General features: G+C 40.5%; 1 protein-coding gene across 2 annotated transcripts in view; it reads right to left on the bottom strand.

Moving 5' to 3' along the window:
* The window catches only part of DTNA (dystrobrevin alpha), a 285381-nt gene that overhangs the window by 125479 nt on the left and 142582 nt on the right, over window positions 1-17320 (bottom strand). For both annotated transcript variants that reach the window (XM_068563775.1, XM_068563776.1), the window contains exon 4: window positions 344-411. In XM_068563775.1, the coding sequence (XP_068419876.1) occupies window positions 344-410 (67 nt within the window). In that variant the 5' untranslated portion in view covers window position 411. The remainder of the gene's footprint in view (window positions 1-343; window positions 412-17320) is intronic.

Genomic DNA, 17320 nt, shown 5'->3' with positions numbered 1-17320 from the left:
CAGACCCTGTGGTAGTACAGGGAAATGAACACAGACTTTGAAGTTTAGTGGATTGTATTAATGCCAACACTAAATAGTGTTTATTAAGCATCCGTGTATGTATATATACAGTCAGGTCCACGAACCCTTTTCTTTCATATAAGATATACAGTCCTAGTAACAAATTATGATGATTCACTGTCTAATTTAATTCTTACCCAAGAGGAGGCAAAAATGCCTAAACATACATTTTATGTAAAGACTTCAGAATTTTAGGGAAAAGTACAAATGTCATAAGGATTAAGTGGTTGTTTCCAGCCTTCCATGAGTATTCAAGGGTGTTCCTTCAAAGTTCCATACTTACTCATCTCTGCAAACAGCTGTCTTCTTTCTGCCATGGTATTTCCTCTTTTCCCACTATCTTCAATCATTCTATGAGACAAAATAGTTACAATGTGTATTAGCCTCATGTTAATAAGGCAAACAGCCATTTCTACGTAAACACACTTGCTGTGGTCATGCCACAGATGTAGACACCAACTACTTAAAACTGTGTCTGTAAAAAGAATAGCTTTACTTTGACTAACTTAAATGGTTGTACATATTTTCCATATATAATGTTGTAGTTGTGGAAGGGGTGTAAAATTTTTATTTTCTAATGTACAAATAACTACAATAGCAGATCACCTTGTGCTATAATGGAATACAACCCTCTACCATCTGTTAGGTGATGCATTTCACATAGAGTTCCTCTTTCAATTTTGGGAATACCTACGAATAATATAGAGCAGATATTACAGATCCCATTCAAGAAATGATGAGATCGAGAGTCTCATGGACATAGTAAAGGAAATGGCGTAGATGTGTGGACTCCAAGACCAGTCTGCTTTCCACTACATTCTGTTACAGCTTGTCCTGTGTGCACCCAAAATCTCAATTTAGAAGCAGGTCATTTCCTAAATGTTCATTTCTAATTTAAGTGTTTGGAACCTGCAACTGTTTTTCTATACATAATAATTTCAGGCAAAGTGGTTAGGTTCACCTCTCTCTACTTAACCATACTATCGTCTGCAACAGAACTACTTAAAAAATACTATGAAAACACCAACAGTTAAAATGGAGAATTTTAAAAAAAATTAAAAAATTAAAATTTGACTTAAGGAAAAAGAAAATAATGAGAAAGTTAATGGAAATGTTGTTTAGCCCGATAGAGGGTTTGGGGCTAAGTATATGTGTTTTATAGGTTGATGGAGTTGATTTTTTGTTATAGCAAATTAAGCTTTTAAAAACTAAGGTTTTCTCTCTCACATACACATATATACATACACTTATATACATATATATATGTTTTGATTCAGGCATGGTAAACAGAAGGCACAGCTGATCTTTTTGGCTTTCAGTGGACCCTGTTCTTTTTCAAATATGAATTTTGCTCATGTTATTGTTATTATTTTTGTCTGGATTGCCCTCAGCCTATGAATGGATAAGTTGCAGTTATCCTTCAGGTCTCAGTTTAGCTGTATCTTCCTCTGAAATTTTCCTGCACTCTCTATGATGGTTTGGTTACTCTCCTCTGAATCTCCATAGTCTGTTATGCCTCTTTCTCAATGCTGAGCATTCACTTAACAAATGTTTATTGAGTGCCTTCTATACTCCAGGAACCAAACTAAGCTCTGGGTATACAACAGTGATGAAGTCACAGTTCCTGCCCTCAAGGTGCTTACACTCTAGTAGTGAGATACAGAAGCATAAAAGCAATGAAAACACAATGAGGCAACTATAGTTGTAGAAGTGTAAAGAAAGATATGTGAATACGAGAGAGGTTGACTACCTGGGGGTAAATTTAAGGGAACTACAATCCTCCCTTGGTATCCACAGGGGATTGGTTCCAGCCTCTCCCCTGCTTCCCCAATACCAAAATCCTCACATGCTCAAGTCCCTTATATAAAACAGTGTTGTACGGTTGGTCCTCTGGCTCTGCCTTTGATGGGGAGTTGGCTGAGTCCTCAGTGTGGACCCCACAGATATGGAGGGCCCGCTGTGCTTGCAGAAGACTGCTCAAAAGATGGTGACTCACTGGGGACTAAAAGAAGAAAATCGGTGGAGAAACAAAATGTGATGTCAGACAAACTGGTCAAACAGCCTCTCCAGTTGCTTCTATGAGTTAAGGATTATTTGCCTATTGCTAGGAAAGGAAAGAAGGGCATGGAACAGCCTTAGTTTACAGAGTTAAGAGTGTGCATCCGTTCACAATGGGTGATAATATAACCAAGGTCAGGCTTCAATAATAACTGGAAAAGCACAGAGTTGTTGATGAAGCTTCCTCAACTTGGTAACGATGCAGTGCTGAACACAGTCCAATACTTTCTTTTTATGAGATTTTAAATGTGCAGGTATGGTTGATATATAGAGATCAGGAGAAAAACACACGCTTCCTGAATCATGTAACCCATCTCCTTTCCTCCAGAGGAAGTGGGCAGATCATAATCTGATATTCACAAACTAGTCTGGGGAGAGCTTCCAATTTTTATTTCAAGCGCTCAGAAGTAGAGCTGAAGCAGTATAGACATAGGGGATAGAGCCAGGATATGTTCCTGCATCTGTCTATATGTTGGATTGAGATGAGAAGAACCATTAAAAATAAATCACAACGGATGGCAGGCTGGAAAGCTCTGTTTGAAAAGGTCAGGGAGCAGGGGAGGGGGAAGGGTAAGCTGGGACGAAGTGAGAGGGTGGCATGGACTTATACATACTACCAAATGTAAAATAGCTAGCTAGTGGGAAGCAGCCACATAGCACAGGGAGATCAGCTCGGTGCTTTGTGACCACCTAGAGGGGTGGGATAGGGCGGGTGGGAGGGAGATGCAAGAGGGAAGAGGTATGGGGATATATGTATACGTATAGCTGATTCACTTTGTTATAAAGCAAAAACTAACACACCATTGTAAAGCAATTATACTCCAATAAAGATGTTAAAAAAAAAAAAAAAGAAAATGTCAGGGAGGTAAAGACTGGCTTGTGAACTTGCAGAGTTACTGCCCTTACTACTCACTTGGTACTGTCTGTGACATTTCTTCTTTTAGTTAACTTTTTGTGTGTCTCTGTAAGGTTTTTAGGGGCAGTAACCGAAAATTTTAAATTCTTCACAGTGCCTAGCCAAATCCAGTCAACAGATACTATGTCCAGTTACTATTTATTGAACAAAAGAATAAAACAGAAAAAAAAGAGGAAAGAGAGAGAAAAGAAAAATAAGTTTTCTTTCTCCAACATGGACTTTCAATTATATTTTCAAAAACTGACTCATAGAAGAGTGAAATTCCAATTGTATTAGTTTCAGAGATTAATTATTTGAAATAAGAGAAACCAATTTATATTTTTAAAATAATCTTGAACCATGCATTTTACAGTAAAATCTTGTCTTATGAAACAGAGGTTGAAATACATGCAAACTACATTGATGTCACCTTTTGGTCTATTCGTCAATTTTGGTTAATTAACTCATAAAAGAATAATCATTAGTTACACAATAGGTGTTAATTCTCACTTCTAAGTAAAATGTGTACCTTATGAGGAAAAGAAAGAAAAACTCAGTGGTGTAAAATAATGGAAAGCCTGGAAAATAATTATGAATATAAAAGCAAAAATAGCACACCTCTCATTTTCCCCCCAGAGTTTTCTGGGAAGCGGCGCAGTTGGATAAAATGGAGAATATTCATTTATTCCCCATCGATTGCAGTCATAATAGTAAAAATGGAGGCATGCCAGTTTCCAGCTTACACTGATTCCACAGAGGGACTCGTGGACACAGTGAGCTCATGAATCAAATAGGCAAAAAGCACCACTGTGGGCTCCTTAGTTTCCAATTTAACTCTGATCAGTGGGTCTTGGGATACACAATGCCTGACTATATTCTCATCGTTTTAGAAAGAAAGAAGAGCAAAAATTTCAGTAGAGGAAGGAGGAAGAGCTTTTCAGAGCTTTTTGCTTCTGAAATTGTCAAGAAGCTTGACTTTTCATGAATTTCAGTATAAGGACAGCTGCCCAGAGTCATATGGAGGAGATGAAGGGGAAAATAACCCATCTATGACAATATTAATATCACAAGGTGCATGGCTCACCAACAGGCCTGATTTGGTCAGTGTCTGTTGCTCCTTCATGTAGATGAGATGCTTACCTTAGAGTTTTACCAGAAGATTGCAGAAATGTCAAAAGTATAACAAGAACTAACAATGATAAATAAGGGATGAGCCCCGTCAGATGTTTCTTTTACTAGCACTCAGTCCCACAGGATACACAGGGTGTGTATTGTTTTCACTTATGAGAATCCATCCTTTCATTCACTTAAGAAATATTTATAATGTAGCTATAATTGGTCAGACCACTGTTAGCTTCTTGAGATCCAAAGATGAGTAAGACCTGATCCTTGCCCTGAAGAAGCTCACAGTCCAGAAGGGGAAACAAATTTTTCTAACAAATAAATATAATTTGGTGTAATATGTACTATAATGAAAGTATATACTGCTAGATATAGTAGTTTATGTATGGGAAGATTCGAAAGAGACATCAAAGAAAGGGTGACTCTGGAGCAGAGTTTTAAAGGATGAATAGGAATGTTCCAGATAGAAAAGGGTGGAGAGAGGGCAATTATAGTTAGAAAGAATCACTAAAAAAAGGCATGGAGCTTGAGAAAGGGTATATGGTGCATTTGGCAACTGGGAATAGTTCAGTATTGCTGAGTGCAAGTGAGACGCGAACAGGCATCTGATCTAGAAAGCCTTATTTGTCAAGTCTAGACAGTATAGGACTTTCCTACGGGAGGCTGGGTACCATCCAAGGTTTTAGCAGGGAATTGATGTACACAGATTTAGGTTTTGGCAAGATTGCTCCAGCATGTCGAGTGGAGAAAAGATTTGGGTAGGCAGGAGGGTAGGGGATAGAAACCCATGAGTAATGGAAGAGTCCAGTTAGCTGGACACTTCCATGATTCAGGAGTGAAACTAATATGTCTTATGCTAAAGGACTGACTTGAGAGAGATTTAGGACACATCTGATAGGACTTGGTGATTGGCAGGTCATGTGGAGAACAGCAGAGGAGAGGACCTCAGCTTTTGCTTGCCCACAGCACTTCACATATATTAGAAAACATTCTGCTGAACTCATGGCACAGTGAGTTTGTAGGAGGTGAGGTCACCAAGTCACCCTTCTTCCAGCACAGTCATTAAAAGAGGCTAAAAGCTGGATAGGGAGGGCTCCACCTCTTAGCCCCTATATAGGGGGGAGGGATGAAATAACAGAGTAGAACAGTGTGGGAACCAGCAAGAAATAAAGAATAAAATCCAAATGTGAGGCACAGAGTGTTGGAAGAAAAGTGCATTTTATTTTGGCATAGTGAGAAGTTCACACTGAAATATCACATCCTTCACGACACGTCTTTAATCCAACATCATCAGTAATAAACAGACATTTCTATTACACATGACATATAAGACATTTTAAAGGTAGAAGCTTAAACTAATGGTGCCTTCCATTTGTATAACTTTCTGAAGATTATAAAATGCTTTTCCCTATAACCTGGTGAGGAAGTTGAAGAGATATTATTACTCTCAAATTCTAGCTGAAGAACTTGAGACTAGGCAGGTGAAGTGGCTGCCCCAGAAACAAAGTATTGTCTGGGGCAGGGCAGGAAATTGAATCCATTTTTTTTTTTTTGCCTCTAATTTTGAAATTCCTCGGCTAGTTTGGATTCTAATTGCCAGTAATCTTATTCCAGCTGCCACTGTTCAACACAAATGAAGATTTTCTGAAACTGATAAACTGAAAAGAAGTTGACAGAAGTTGGTGATTAACAGTCCGAAAGGAGCCTAGAAAGGAAGGGTCCACATCACTCTCAAATGTCACTGAGAAATTCCTTTGAATGCTACTTCTTAATGGAATCCTCCCATTTTAAAACATCGTCGTACTGGAAATTATCATAGAGATTAAAATAATTCCCAGCATCAGGATTTATGTAAACCCAGACACATATAAACACACCAACTCACACACTGATTCACACTCTCACATTTTAAATCCACAAAAGCCGACAATGTTTTTAGAAAAGTCTGGCTCTGCTTTGCTTCTGCTTCACTTTAGCAAACACAAGACTTGCAGATTTCATGTTTAGTGTGATGAGACTCTTCCCAGGCTTTATCTCCTTCCATTTGCTCCAGGTGAATGACAGGAAGATGCAGGGTCTAGCCATCACCAACTGATGTAATCCCCAAAGTTAATAAGTGCAATGAAGGCCATTTCAAGCTTCTTTCCTCCTTTAATTGATTTATTGGTGGCGTATAAATGCCTGTTTCCATTTCTGTTAATGAAAGAAGCCTCTAGTAGGACTTTCGCAGATTTACATTCTTGTCCTAATCTCTGGCAATATAATAAAGAAGTATTCAGAGCTCTTTCCTGAGGCAAAATATAATTGCGTTTGCTTTTATCTCTTAGTCTTTTATCTAGATGAGCTCCTGAAAGTAGGAAAATGCTGTCACTAAAATAAATGGCTATAATGGGTTTCTGGCTTTGCCTTTTTCTTTGAACATCGTCTTCTGCTTTTGGAACTTGAGTTTTGTTTTTGGGGGATGAGGGGCATGAGCTCACTATTTTAGTGTCACGACCAGCTGGACTTATTATCAGGGATTTGATCTTTCCTCAGAAGTGTCCACCATAGTGATTCTCAGCTGTGGCTGCCCATCACACCAACCTGGAGACTTTACAAAAAAATACAAATACTACCCGGATCTACTGAAACTGGGGCTGAGGTGGAGCATTTGCGCTTTAAAAATGAACCATAGGCGCTCCTGATACCTACCCAGATTTGAACTAGAAATGTGATGCCAGTTGAGTTTGATCATTGAACGTATTTGCACAACATTAGGCTGGAATTCTTTTTTTTTTTTTTTAATTTATTTTTTATAAATTCATTTATTTATTTATTTATTTTTGGCTGCATTGGGTCTTCGTTGCTGCACACGGGCTTTCTCTAGTTGCGGTGAGCGGGGGCTACTCTTCGCTGTGGTGCACAGGCTTCTCATTGTGGTGGCTTCTCTTGTTGCAGAGCAAGGGCTCTAGGCACACGGGCTTCGGTAGTTGTGGCGCGTGGGCTCAGTAGCTGTGGCTCGTGGGCTCTAGAGCACAGGCTCAGTAGTTGTGGCGCACGGGCTTAGTTGCTCCGCGGCATGTGGGATCTTCCCGGACCAGGGCTCGAACCCATGTCCCCTGCATTGGCAGGCGGATTCTTAACCACTACACCACCAGGGAAATCCCTAGGCTGGAATTCTTATGTTGCTTTGTAATATGTTTCTCTAGCTTTTAAGACCCACTTTAAAATGTACTTTGAGCCCAGGGAGAAGATAATTAATTCTTCAGGGAACGTAAATAGACATAAACAGATACATACATTGATATGGGTACATAATGAGGCAGACTTTAAGAAACAGAAAATGCCATTAAAAAGTGAGAAAACCATTTTTAGCTGGAAAGAACTACTATCAGTGGTACTTTCAAGTCAGGAAGGAACCTGCTGTTCTGGGGTCAGAGGGTACAAGATATTTAAGGTCATTTGGTTTTGTTTGACTTCATTTGGCTTGGTACGAGGCTAGGACTTCTGGTCAGGAGGAGCTGGCATCACCTCCTATTAGTCAGGGTTTAAAGATTGCAGAACAGGGCTGGGAGCAACTTGGTATGGGAAAAGGGAGCCTTTTGGAAGGAAGATGATAAAAATTTGGACTCTGTCACGTGAGGTTCAAAGCTATTAGAAAGTCTCTGAAGGACTCGGGAGCCCTGCCTAAGAGCTTCATCTAAAGGACCTCAAAGATCCCTAGGGGAAACAACCACAGGGAGGGGGTCGTCTGTACCGCTGCCTTTAGCACTGCACTAGGACCTAAGATTTTTTTAGAGAACCATGTTTTACCCAGTATGATGTGCCTTTGGGACAATGGCTGTGTGTGCGCACCTGTATTTCTCAAGAGCAATAGCGTTACGTGTATAGGCCCACTTGGTCATGGGGGAGCCATGGCTGACCTTAACACTGCAGCAAGAGTCTTCCCTGTTCTCCTGCTGGGATTGCCAAATTCTTAACTTTTGGGGGTCAGGCGTTTGTTAGGAAATGACTGCCTTCCGATAGTTTGGAACCTTCTCCATTCAGTGTGGGATAATCACTGTTCATAAACATAGGTCTGTTTCTTTTCCCTACATATCTAATAAATGAAAACAAATAAGTGAAAAATGAAAATTCCCCTCCCCCCATAATTACAAGATAATTTTTCATTAATCTCGCAATAATACCATCCCAAGGTTTTTTTTTTAATGTATTTTTAAAAAATTAATTAATTAATTAATTTTTATTTTTGGCTGCATTGGGTCTGCATTGCTGCGCACGGGCTTTCTCTAGTTGCTGCGAGCGGGGGCTACCCTTTGTTGAGGTGCGTGGGCTTCTCACTGTGGTGCCTTCTCTTGTTGCAGAGCACGGGCTCTAGTAGTGCGGGCTTCAGTAATTGTGGCACGTGGGCTCAGTAGTTGTGGCTCGCGGGCTCTAGAGCGTAGGCTCAGTAGTTGTGGCGCACGGGCTTAGCTGCTCGGCGGCCTGTGGGATCTTCCCGGACCAGGGCTTGAACCCGTGTCCTCTGCATTGGCAGGCGGATTCTCAACTACTGTGCTACCAGAGAAGTCCAGACCCCAAGTTTTTGAGTTTTGGATTTTTAAGCCTGACTTATCTCATTATAGTGGGATTATACTGTATATTATATATATATTATATACAATAGTATATATAGTATATATTATTTTACTTGCATATGTAAAAATGTGTGTATATATATATATATATATACACACACACATTTATGTAAGGAAAATAGTTTGGAAAAATTTAAAGATGCAATTCAAAATTTTTTCAAGTGACTGAGTTAATTTAACTTCTCAATGAAGAGGTATTAGCTGATTAAGCAATGCAATGCTATCCAGTCCATAATTTATTTTAAGTTTTAGCCCCTTTCAATAATTTGATAAAAGATGCGGATCCTCACTCCACCAAAATGCTCATGTCCCTGGATACATAAATAAAGGAATTATAATTGCTTGTATGGTCTGGTTTAGGGGAAGAAAGCCAGAATTTAATGAGAATCAAAGGTAGCTTTATTTTATAGGAAACACTAACCATTAGTTAAAGGGAGCGGCCAATGGATGCATCCACAGAGCAGCTGCCCAGGGGAGAGGGCAAGAGGCTCGTGGTGGCCTCCTCAGGCAAGGAAAACATGAAAGAAATAGAGGTGGAGCCATGATGATGCAGAGAAGACAGTGATGAGCTCCTCAAGTGGTAGAAACCAAGGTGCCAGATATACAAAGTCAGTACTCAAGTGTCAGGCAGAAACTCGTATCTGGAAATGCAGAGTGCTTTAGGACATTACCGGCATGACTCCTGGTGCTTGAAAGGATTCTAACTCACCTTTTGTTTTGGAAGATCTTAAAAACAGTAGGAGAAAGAAATAGGTCCTCTCTTGTCCGTGTCTAATGTGCCGAGGAAACAAAACACAACTGGGGCTGCCACTGACCATGGGCTAATTGTTATCTGGACTTCTAGGAGTGCAATCTCCATTCTAGGAGAATTGGGAAAAGGCAAGTGAGAATAAAAGTGTAGGGCAGAGCATTGAGCATCCAGATGTAAGCCAGGGAGGCATGCATGCTTTACATTTTCCATTTCTTATTTTTTTAGGGTTGGGGAGTGCTGAGTTTGGAGAGGTGGAAAAGGGAGAGGCAGGTAAGTAAATTGTTTTCTGCAAGAGGACGAGAAAATCAGACTTTTTCTGGGAGAAGAAATAGTAATAGTAATAGTAATAATAGTAATAATAATTTCCACAGTACTATATTAAACAATTAACTATTTTACAAAAAAGCATACTAGGTACCGAGCACTATGAAGGACACCATAATGTTGGTGTATTTACTCTTCCCATCTTACTGATGTGGAAACTGAGCTTCAGAGAGATTAAGTAATTGCCCAGGTGATCAATTTAGGGCTTAAAACCAGACATGTCTGACTATAGAGTACACTGGGCTTCTTAAGAAAGACCAAAATGGAATTGTATGAAATAAGATTCAAGGGAACGGCTCTTTTTTTCCTGCAGGTAGTGGTGGTGGGACGTTGCCCACACATACACACACTGAAATGGACTAAAGCATAACTGAAGACGTACATTAGTGGATGCCAAGGGGAGCTGGGCAGGATGGAGTTAATGGGCTGTGCGATGCCACAGTTTTGCTAAGGAAAGAGACTTGCGCATCATAAAATGCCTGTATCCTCTTCATCCCCCCATCGTTTTCTTCCATCTCTCCTCTTTTCATTTGATTCTCTCTTTCTCTGATCCAGACTTCCCTTCTTGCCCTTTCTTTTCCTTTCCTTAACTCTGTTCCTTTGATCACTTTCTGCATTTCTATGTGTATTAGGGAATACGATTCCCACCAACAAAACAGACAGTTCTTAGCTTGAGAAAGAAAGACCAAGGCAGGAACAGTGGGAAAAGAAAACAAAGTTATATGATGAATAAGTTCTAAGGATCTAATGTATAGCATGGTGACTGTAGTTAATAATACTGTGTTTTAAACTTGAAATTTATTAAGAGAGCAGATCTTAAGTGTCTTCATCAAAAAAAAGTAAATATGTGAGGTGATGGATGTGTTAATTAACTTGATTGTGGGAGTCATTTCACAGTGTGAAATCATCATGCTGTGGGACTTCCCTGGTGGCGCAGTGGTTAAGAAGCCGCCTACCAATGCAGGGGACATGGGTTCGAGCCCTGGTCTGGGAAGATCCCACATGCCTCGGAGCAACTAAGCCCGTGTGCCACAACTACTGAAACCTGCGCGCCTAGAGCCCATGCTCCACAACAAGACAAGCCACCACAATGAGAAGCCTGCGCACTGAAACGAAGAGTAGCCCCTGCTCACCACAACTAGAGAAAGCCCACGCGCAGCAACGAACACCCAGTGCAGCCAAAGGTAAATAAATAGAGTAAATAAATTTATAAAAAAAAAATCATCATGCTGTATACTTTACATATATTATAATTTTATTTGTCAATTATATCTCAATAAAGTTGGGGGGAAAAAGAAAGAAAAACATTAGTTTTATGGCCTTAAAAATGCAAATTTCCTTGGGAGAATCAGAAAATTCACCTTAATTAATTTAGTTGCTTTCTTCTTAATGCCTGGTTGTGTATTAAGATAAACACAATGAGGGGATGGCAATTTTGATTGACTGGGAAGAGGAAATAACCATGGCTCTTGGATGCGTTCTGGGGAGGTCAGGTTTGGATGATATACTTCAGAGGTCACATGAAAAAAACTTTCTTTTGAGATAAGGAAGGTGGGAGGGAAAATGGTAGAAGAGGGCTAAGATAGGTGGGAGAATGTCAATCTGACCATCACTATGTACATGTGGATTCAGAACCAATAACAAAGCATAAGAAGAAAACGGAGTTTCAAGTACAGTCCATGAAGGGTATGAACAGATCATAGGGAATGTTTACTAAATTAAAAAAAAAACCCTTTCCTCCCTACTCATTCTTCTAGATGTCTCTGAAAACTTATTTGTGGCAGAACAAAGTATTTTTAAAGGGTAAGTCTCAAGAATTCTAGATGGCAGGAAGAACTATTTTGTTTTCATTTAAAATGAGAACTTCAGGGAACCCACATTCAACAACTTTTCAATCTAGTTTAATGTCAGTAAAAAGTGGAACAGAGGCTAACTATGGGTTCATTGTTAACTAATTGATTTAATTAATGAATATCATGCTATTTTTTCCTTTCCCCACTCAAATTCTCTCAATGGAGACTATCTCAGGCCGATATAATATAAAACAACTCAGATAACAGCAATGACATTGTAGGGACTTTGATGATTGCTAGCCAATAAAAGCACAGCCAAGTATATGGGGTTAATGAAAGTGCAGGCCAACATTAAATAGGCCACATAGAGAAGAAACAGAGTGTAGGAACAGCCAAAAGTTATGGCTGCAAGATCCCCAGGAGCAAACAATGGCATTTTGAACACCAGGGTCCTTTCCTTGAGACAAGGCTTGACTGGTACGACAGGAGTACAGAATGGAGAGAGAAGAAACAGAGGCAGCCCTTATTTCTTGCTTCAGGATCTGTTTCTGTGAATTATAACGCTCTTAGTTATGTCTCTTCTGTTGAAGAGAATTTTATTTGAAATTAAGGAATGTCTGCAAGAAATCTCTGTTTCTTGAGAGAGCCATGGCTCTAAGCTGGTACTGGCCAAGAATCTCAGTGGGGAAGAATAGCCGGTGGGAAGGCGCCTCCTTTTTTTGTCTGGAATCAGGCTGGGCCTCTGAATCATCTTGTTGAAGATGAATGCCTGGGTTATGTAGCAGGAAGGGACTCTGAGATTCATTCATTGATAATAATAACAATAATAGTCAACATTTATTAAGTGCTTACTATGTGTGGGTAGGCTCTGAACTTAGCATTTTCCATGAATCATCCGATTTATTTTTTATCGTAACTCTGAGATAGGCCATATTATACTACCCTGTTATTTATTTATTCATTTATTTATTTTTGGCTGCATTGTGTCTTCTTTGCTGTGCGCGGGCTTTCTCTAGTTGCAGGGAGCGGGGGCTATTCTTTGTTACGGTGGCGGGCTTCTCATTGTGGTGGACTTCTCTTGTTGCGGAGCACAGGCTCTAGGCACGTGGGCTTCAGTAGTTGCAGCACATGGGCTCAGTAGTTGTGGCTCGCGGGTTCTAGAGCACAGGCTCAGTAGTTGTGGTGCATGGGCTTAGTTGCTCCACGGCATGTGGGATCTTCCCGGACCAGGGCTCGAACCCGTGTCCCCTGCATTGGCAGGCGGATTCTTTACCACTGCGCCATCAGGGAAGTCCCTACCCTTTTTTATAGATGGGAAAAGCAAGGTTGATGAGGTAGATAGAATAATGGCCCCTCAAGGATGCCCACATCCTAATCCCCAGAATTTGTGAATATGTTACTTTACGGCAAAAGGAACTTTGCAGATTTGATTAAGGATCTTGAGATGGGGAGGTTATCCTGCAGTATCTGGGTGAGCTCAATGGAATTATGAGTCCTTTAAAGGAAAGGAGAGACACTTTGAAGACAGAGGAAAGGCCCACAAACCAAGGAATGTAGGCAGACTCTAGAAGCTGGAAAAGGCAAGGAAATGGTTTCTTCCTTTCCAGACAGGAAGTAACCTGCTGACATTTCGATTTTAGACAGTCAGACCTGTTTTGGACTCCTGGGCCTCCAGAACTTTAAGGTAGTACATTTGTGTCGTTTCAATTAAGCCACTCAATTTGTGGAAATTTGTTACAGCAGCCATAAGGACCTAACATAGTTGAGAAAGATTAAAAAACTTCCACAAGGCCACGTTGCTGGTAGCCGCAGAACCCGGATTTGTACTTCAGGAATCTCTCTAGAGGCCATATACCCAGACACCATGCTGTTCTCCCTCCCTGTTCCACCCTAGACTCCACTAGCTCTGAAATATCATTTATTCGTTTATTGAGCCCTACTTGTGTTAATTCCTAATTTTCATGATCTTTTTTAATCCTCAAGTCTGGAGGCATTATTATCCCCATTTTATAGATGAGGAAAGTGAGGCTTAGAGATTTTGAAGAGCTGAAATTTAAACTTAGGTTTATCTGATTGACTTTCATTACTAGCTTTTAGTCTCTTCATCCATGTGGCAGTAGCCACATCTCTTGGACCAAGATTTATTGAGCATTTGCTAAATGCCATCATAAAACACGAACTTAAATTTGAGCAATTTGCCCTCAGTAATTCTTGAACGCATCTAGATGGCTTACATAGGAGTCACTATATTAGCTACGTTCTAGGAATAGTCCACTCCAGAGGGTTAGTGGGGGAATCCATGGACACAAGCCCTTTCAATCTCAAGGGTTTCCTGATTGTAATTAAACAGGTTACACTCTGATCCCATCTATATTAATACATCAAATTAGCTCTGATTGCTTAATTAATATGGTCAAATATTTTACTAAAGAATATTTTCAGATTATTAAAATACACAATCATACATAAGACTATCACAATAGGAGAATCATTGGAACCCCCAATCTACCACATATCAAAGCTTATCTGGATGAGAGAATACCCTGCTTATAACAGAATATTCTGAAACATGAAAGTAGCTAGTTAACCAAAGGCTGTGAAAATGAGATGCCTGCTACTGGGAACTTTATGACCCCCAAGTCAGTACCACACTGAATTACATTAACCTAATTAAAAGAGCACATTCTTTTATTACATTATGTTATTCTTATGATAATATAAAGGACAAAGTGATATACAACATAATTATGTAGAAAACGGACCTGCCCAGAGAACCAGAAAACACAGTTAATTTTTGAATCATAATCCCCCAAGTTAGTGCTTGTAAAAGGAACAAATAAAACACACACACACACACACACACACACACACACCGTGCTTCTCTGACTCACTATGCCCATACTTCAAAGTACCCCCCACTGCACAGACACAGCACTAGAAACAGTCAGTGGTGCAAAAGTAAGAACTGAACAAAACGTTTTTAGCAAAATGGCATTAACACCACGGTGGACACACTTTTGAGGTTATAAACGTTACTCTTGTGATGCATCACTGTGTCCAACCCTGCGACTCTGTGAATACTGAAAGCAAGTGTTCCAGATTCACGCTTCAGTGTCTGCATTTATGGAAACAAGTCTCCCTGACCCTTGTGAGAACGCAGCAAAGGGTAATGAGTAGCGGGCTCAGTATCCTGGACTGAACAAGCAGTTCTTTTTGAACAAAGGCTTTTGCTGAAGGGCACTCAAGCCATTTCCTGATGTTCTGGGCACACAGACCAGGCCCCAGCATTTCACTGTCATTCAATGCACGGGAGCAGTGATGCATTTAAAAGCACCTTAGTGACTTCAAAGACTTAATGAACCTAAACTACTACCTGGAAATGATTAGGCACTGAGAGAAATAACTACTAAAAAACTGTCCTTTTAAAAAGCTCCAGAAAAGCTTTTGAAAGGGATTTTGGGACTTAGGAAGTTTACTACATTTGACCAACAGTATCCTTTGAGCTCACATAGCATAGAAATCCATCTCAGAGATGCTCCCCTCCAGCTGTGAGCTGTAACATTATTAGGCTTGAAACGTGCAGTGCATCAGTTCTGTCGCTTAGACAGTTACATAAAGTCAGACCATTTGAAATAAAAGAAGTCAGAGCCTGCACAACATTTCAGGGGCAAACAAAAACTGTGTGTAAATCAAGGATTCAGACCAAGAAGTTCCTCCTCATGACCTTCCCATTTGCAACATGTGTCTGTACTACTGTTTCTCCACTTTGTGGCGTCACTTGGTGAGAACAATGACACTCAGTCAGAAGTCAAATGATAGCGGTCCAAGGCTGCACAGTGAAGTAGCAAAATCAAAAATGTAAAATTCTTGGGTCCTGGTTAGAGACGCGTTTCAGGACAACTGCCTTCACAAGGTCATGACACTTTTTCTCTCTTCTGCTTTACAGATATACTTCTTTGAGCCAGTCCCTTGGGTGTAAAAGCTCTCTAGAGAACTCCTATCAAGAAATGAATAGGGGGTGTCACGGAAGGGAGGGGGAATGAAGGATGAGAACCTCAAAGTTCACACGTGAGTGTCACAGAAGTCCTTCCAAGCCAGCAAGTCATTGCCCTGTGGCTCCATTTGTCTGAAATTGTTTTGAAATTGATTTATTGTTCCCTAAGGTCCATTAATAGTCTGCAAAGCAGCCAAGCTAATGAGACCTTGAAATGACGGAGCGTTTTCAAGTTTGATGTGCCTTTATTCATCCAAACTTTAGGATTATGCCAGTATTTTATGGAGGCATGTAGAGGGAAGACTCTTTGTGATGGTGACCAATAAAAAGAGAACTGCACCTCTTGCCTCCAAACAGAAAGGAAAAAATTAACAGTCATTTTTAGTTTTTAAATTTGTCACTTAGAAGTATGAAAACGTGTTTATTTTTAATATAGAGGCTGCTATATCCTAATCCTGCAGAATTAGAGGCAGGCGTTTTTTAGTTCAAGAAGTTCAAGCTAATTATGCAGCTTTTCTCTGCAAAACTTGTCAGGAGTTATTTGGAAATTTGATCAGGAAAACTTTCTCCGGCATAGCATCCTGTACTAATCCTTCATTAATGTGTCACTCACGGCTCTGGGCTCTCAGAACCAGGACCCTCCCAGGACTGTAAACACTGCACAAAACCCTAGATATAAGGGCACTATTATTAGATCAGCAGTTCTTACTGTCAAATGCTTTCCCCCCACAGACACAGTAGACCCCTAACAGTAGAGGGGAGGGATTCGGCAGACCAGGACAGCAGCTAGAAGGAGAGAATAAAGAGGAAACAGGAGAGAGAGGAGCTAAAGGAGGGTGACAGACTCAACATCAAAAAGGTGTCCAGGCTTAGCGTGGTTTGCTTGGTAGTCTGGATTGTTAGTAAACCATATGTTTTGAATGGCAAACAATCAATGTGGACACCTTTGTTTTGAAAGAAGCAGACACGCCGCGCTGTTTCATTTCTGAGGTCTGGGTTACCCTCCTCACTAGCCGAGCCTGTACTGTGAGCCTTCCTTGGTTTAGATGTTGTGCTTCTATTATGACAGCTCGGGATTACACGAGCTAATCTAGTAGACACACCTGTTGTGTCTAATGGCCTCTGCAGTAAACTTAGATGCATTTTGGAAAGCGGCAAGTAAATGCAGGATGGACTTCCCACTGACTTCAGTTTAAATCCAAAGCCTTTAAGTGGCTTTGTAGGTCCTGAGCAATCTGGCTCCTAGGTTCATCCTAAGCCCATGTCGCTCTGCCCACTCGCTGCACTGTAGTCACACAGACCTCTGGGCCTTCCTTTCTGCTGATTCCTTTCCCCGGAATATTCTCTCTTCTCTTCCCCTTGCATATCCCAACCCCTCTCAGCCCCAATCCTGGCCAGCTCCCATTTGCAACACTACACTAGGGTACCCTTTCCTAATTTCTCTAATACACCCTAGCTAACTCTTTCATAATGCCCTCCTAATTTACTTGTGTAACAGTTATCACAATTATAATCATAAAATATTTTATGAAATTGTTTTTGGTGTCTGTATTACTCATAAGACAATCAGTGTTGTGAAGGCATACACCATATCCGTGATGTTCATTAGTACTGTAACCACGCAGGACTCCATTGGGCCTTCCCAGGACAGACCCCTCCCACCATGTTCTCTGCCTGTCTCTTGTTTGTAGAAAAGCTGTAGTGTCC

Source organism: Eschrichtius robustus, chromosome 14 (assembly GCF_028021215.1).
Source record: "Eschrichtius robustus isolate mEscRob2 chromosome 14, mEscRob2.pri, whole genome shotgun sequence".
Taxonomy (NCBI): Eukaryota; Metazoa; Chordata; class Mammalia; order Artiodactyla; family Eschrichtiidae; genus Eschrichtius; species Eschrichtius robustus.
This window is presented reverse-complemented; position numbering and strand designations above follow the sequence as displayed.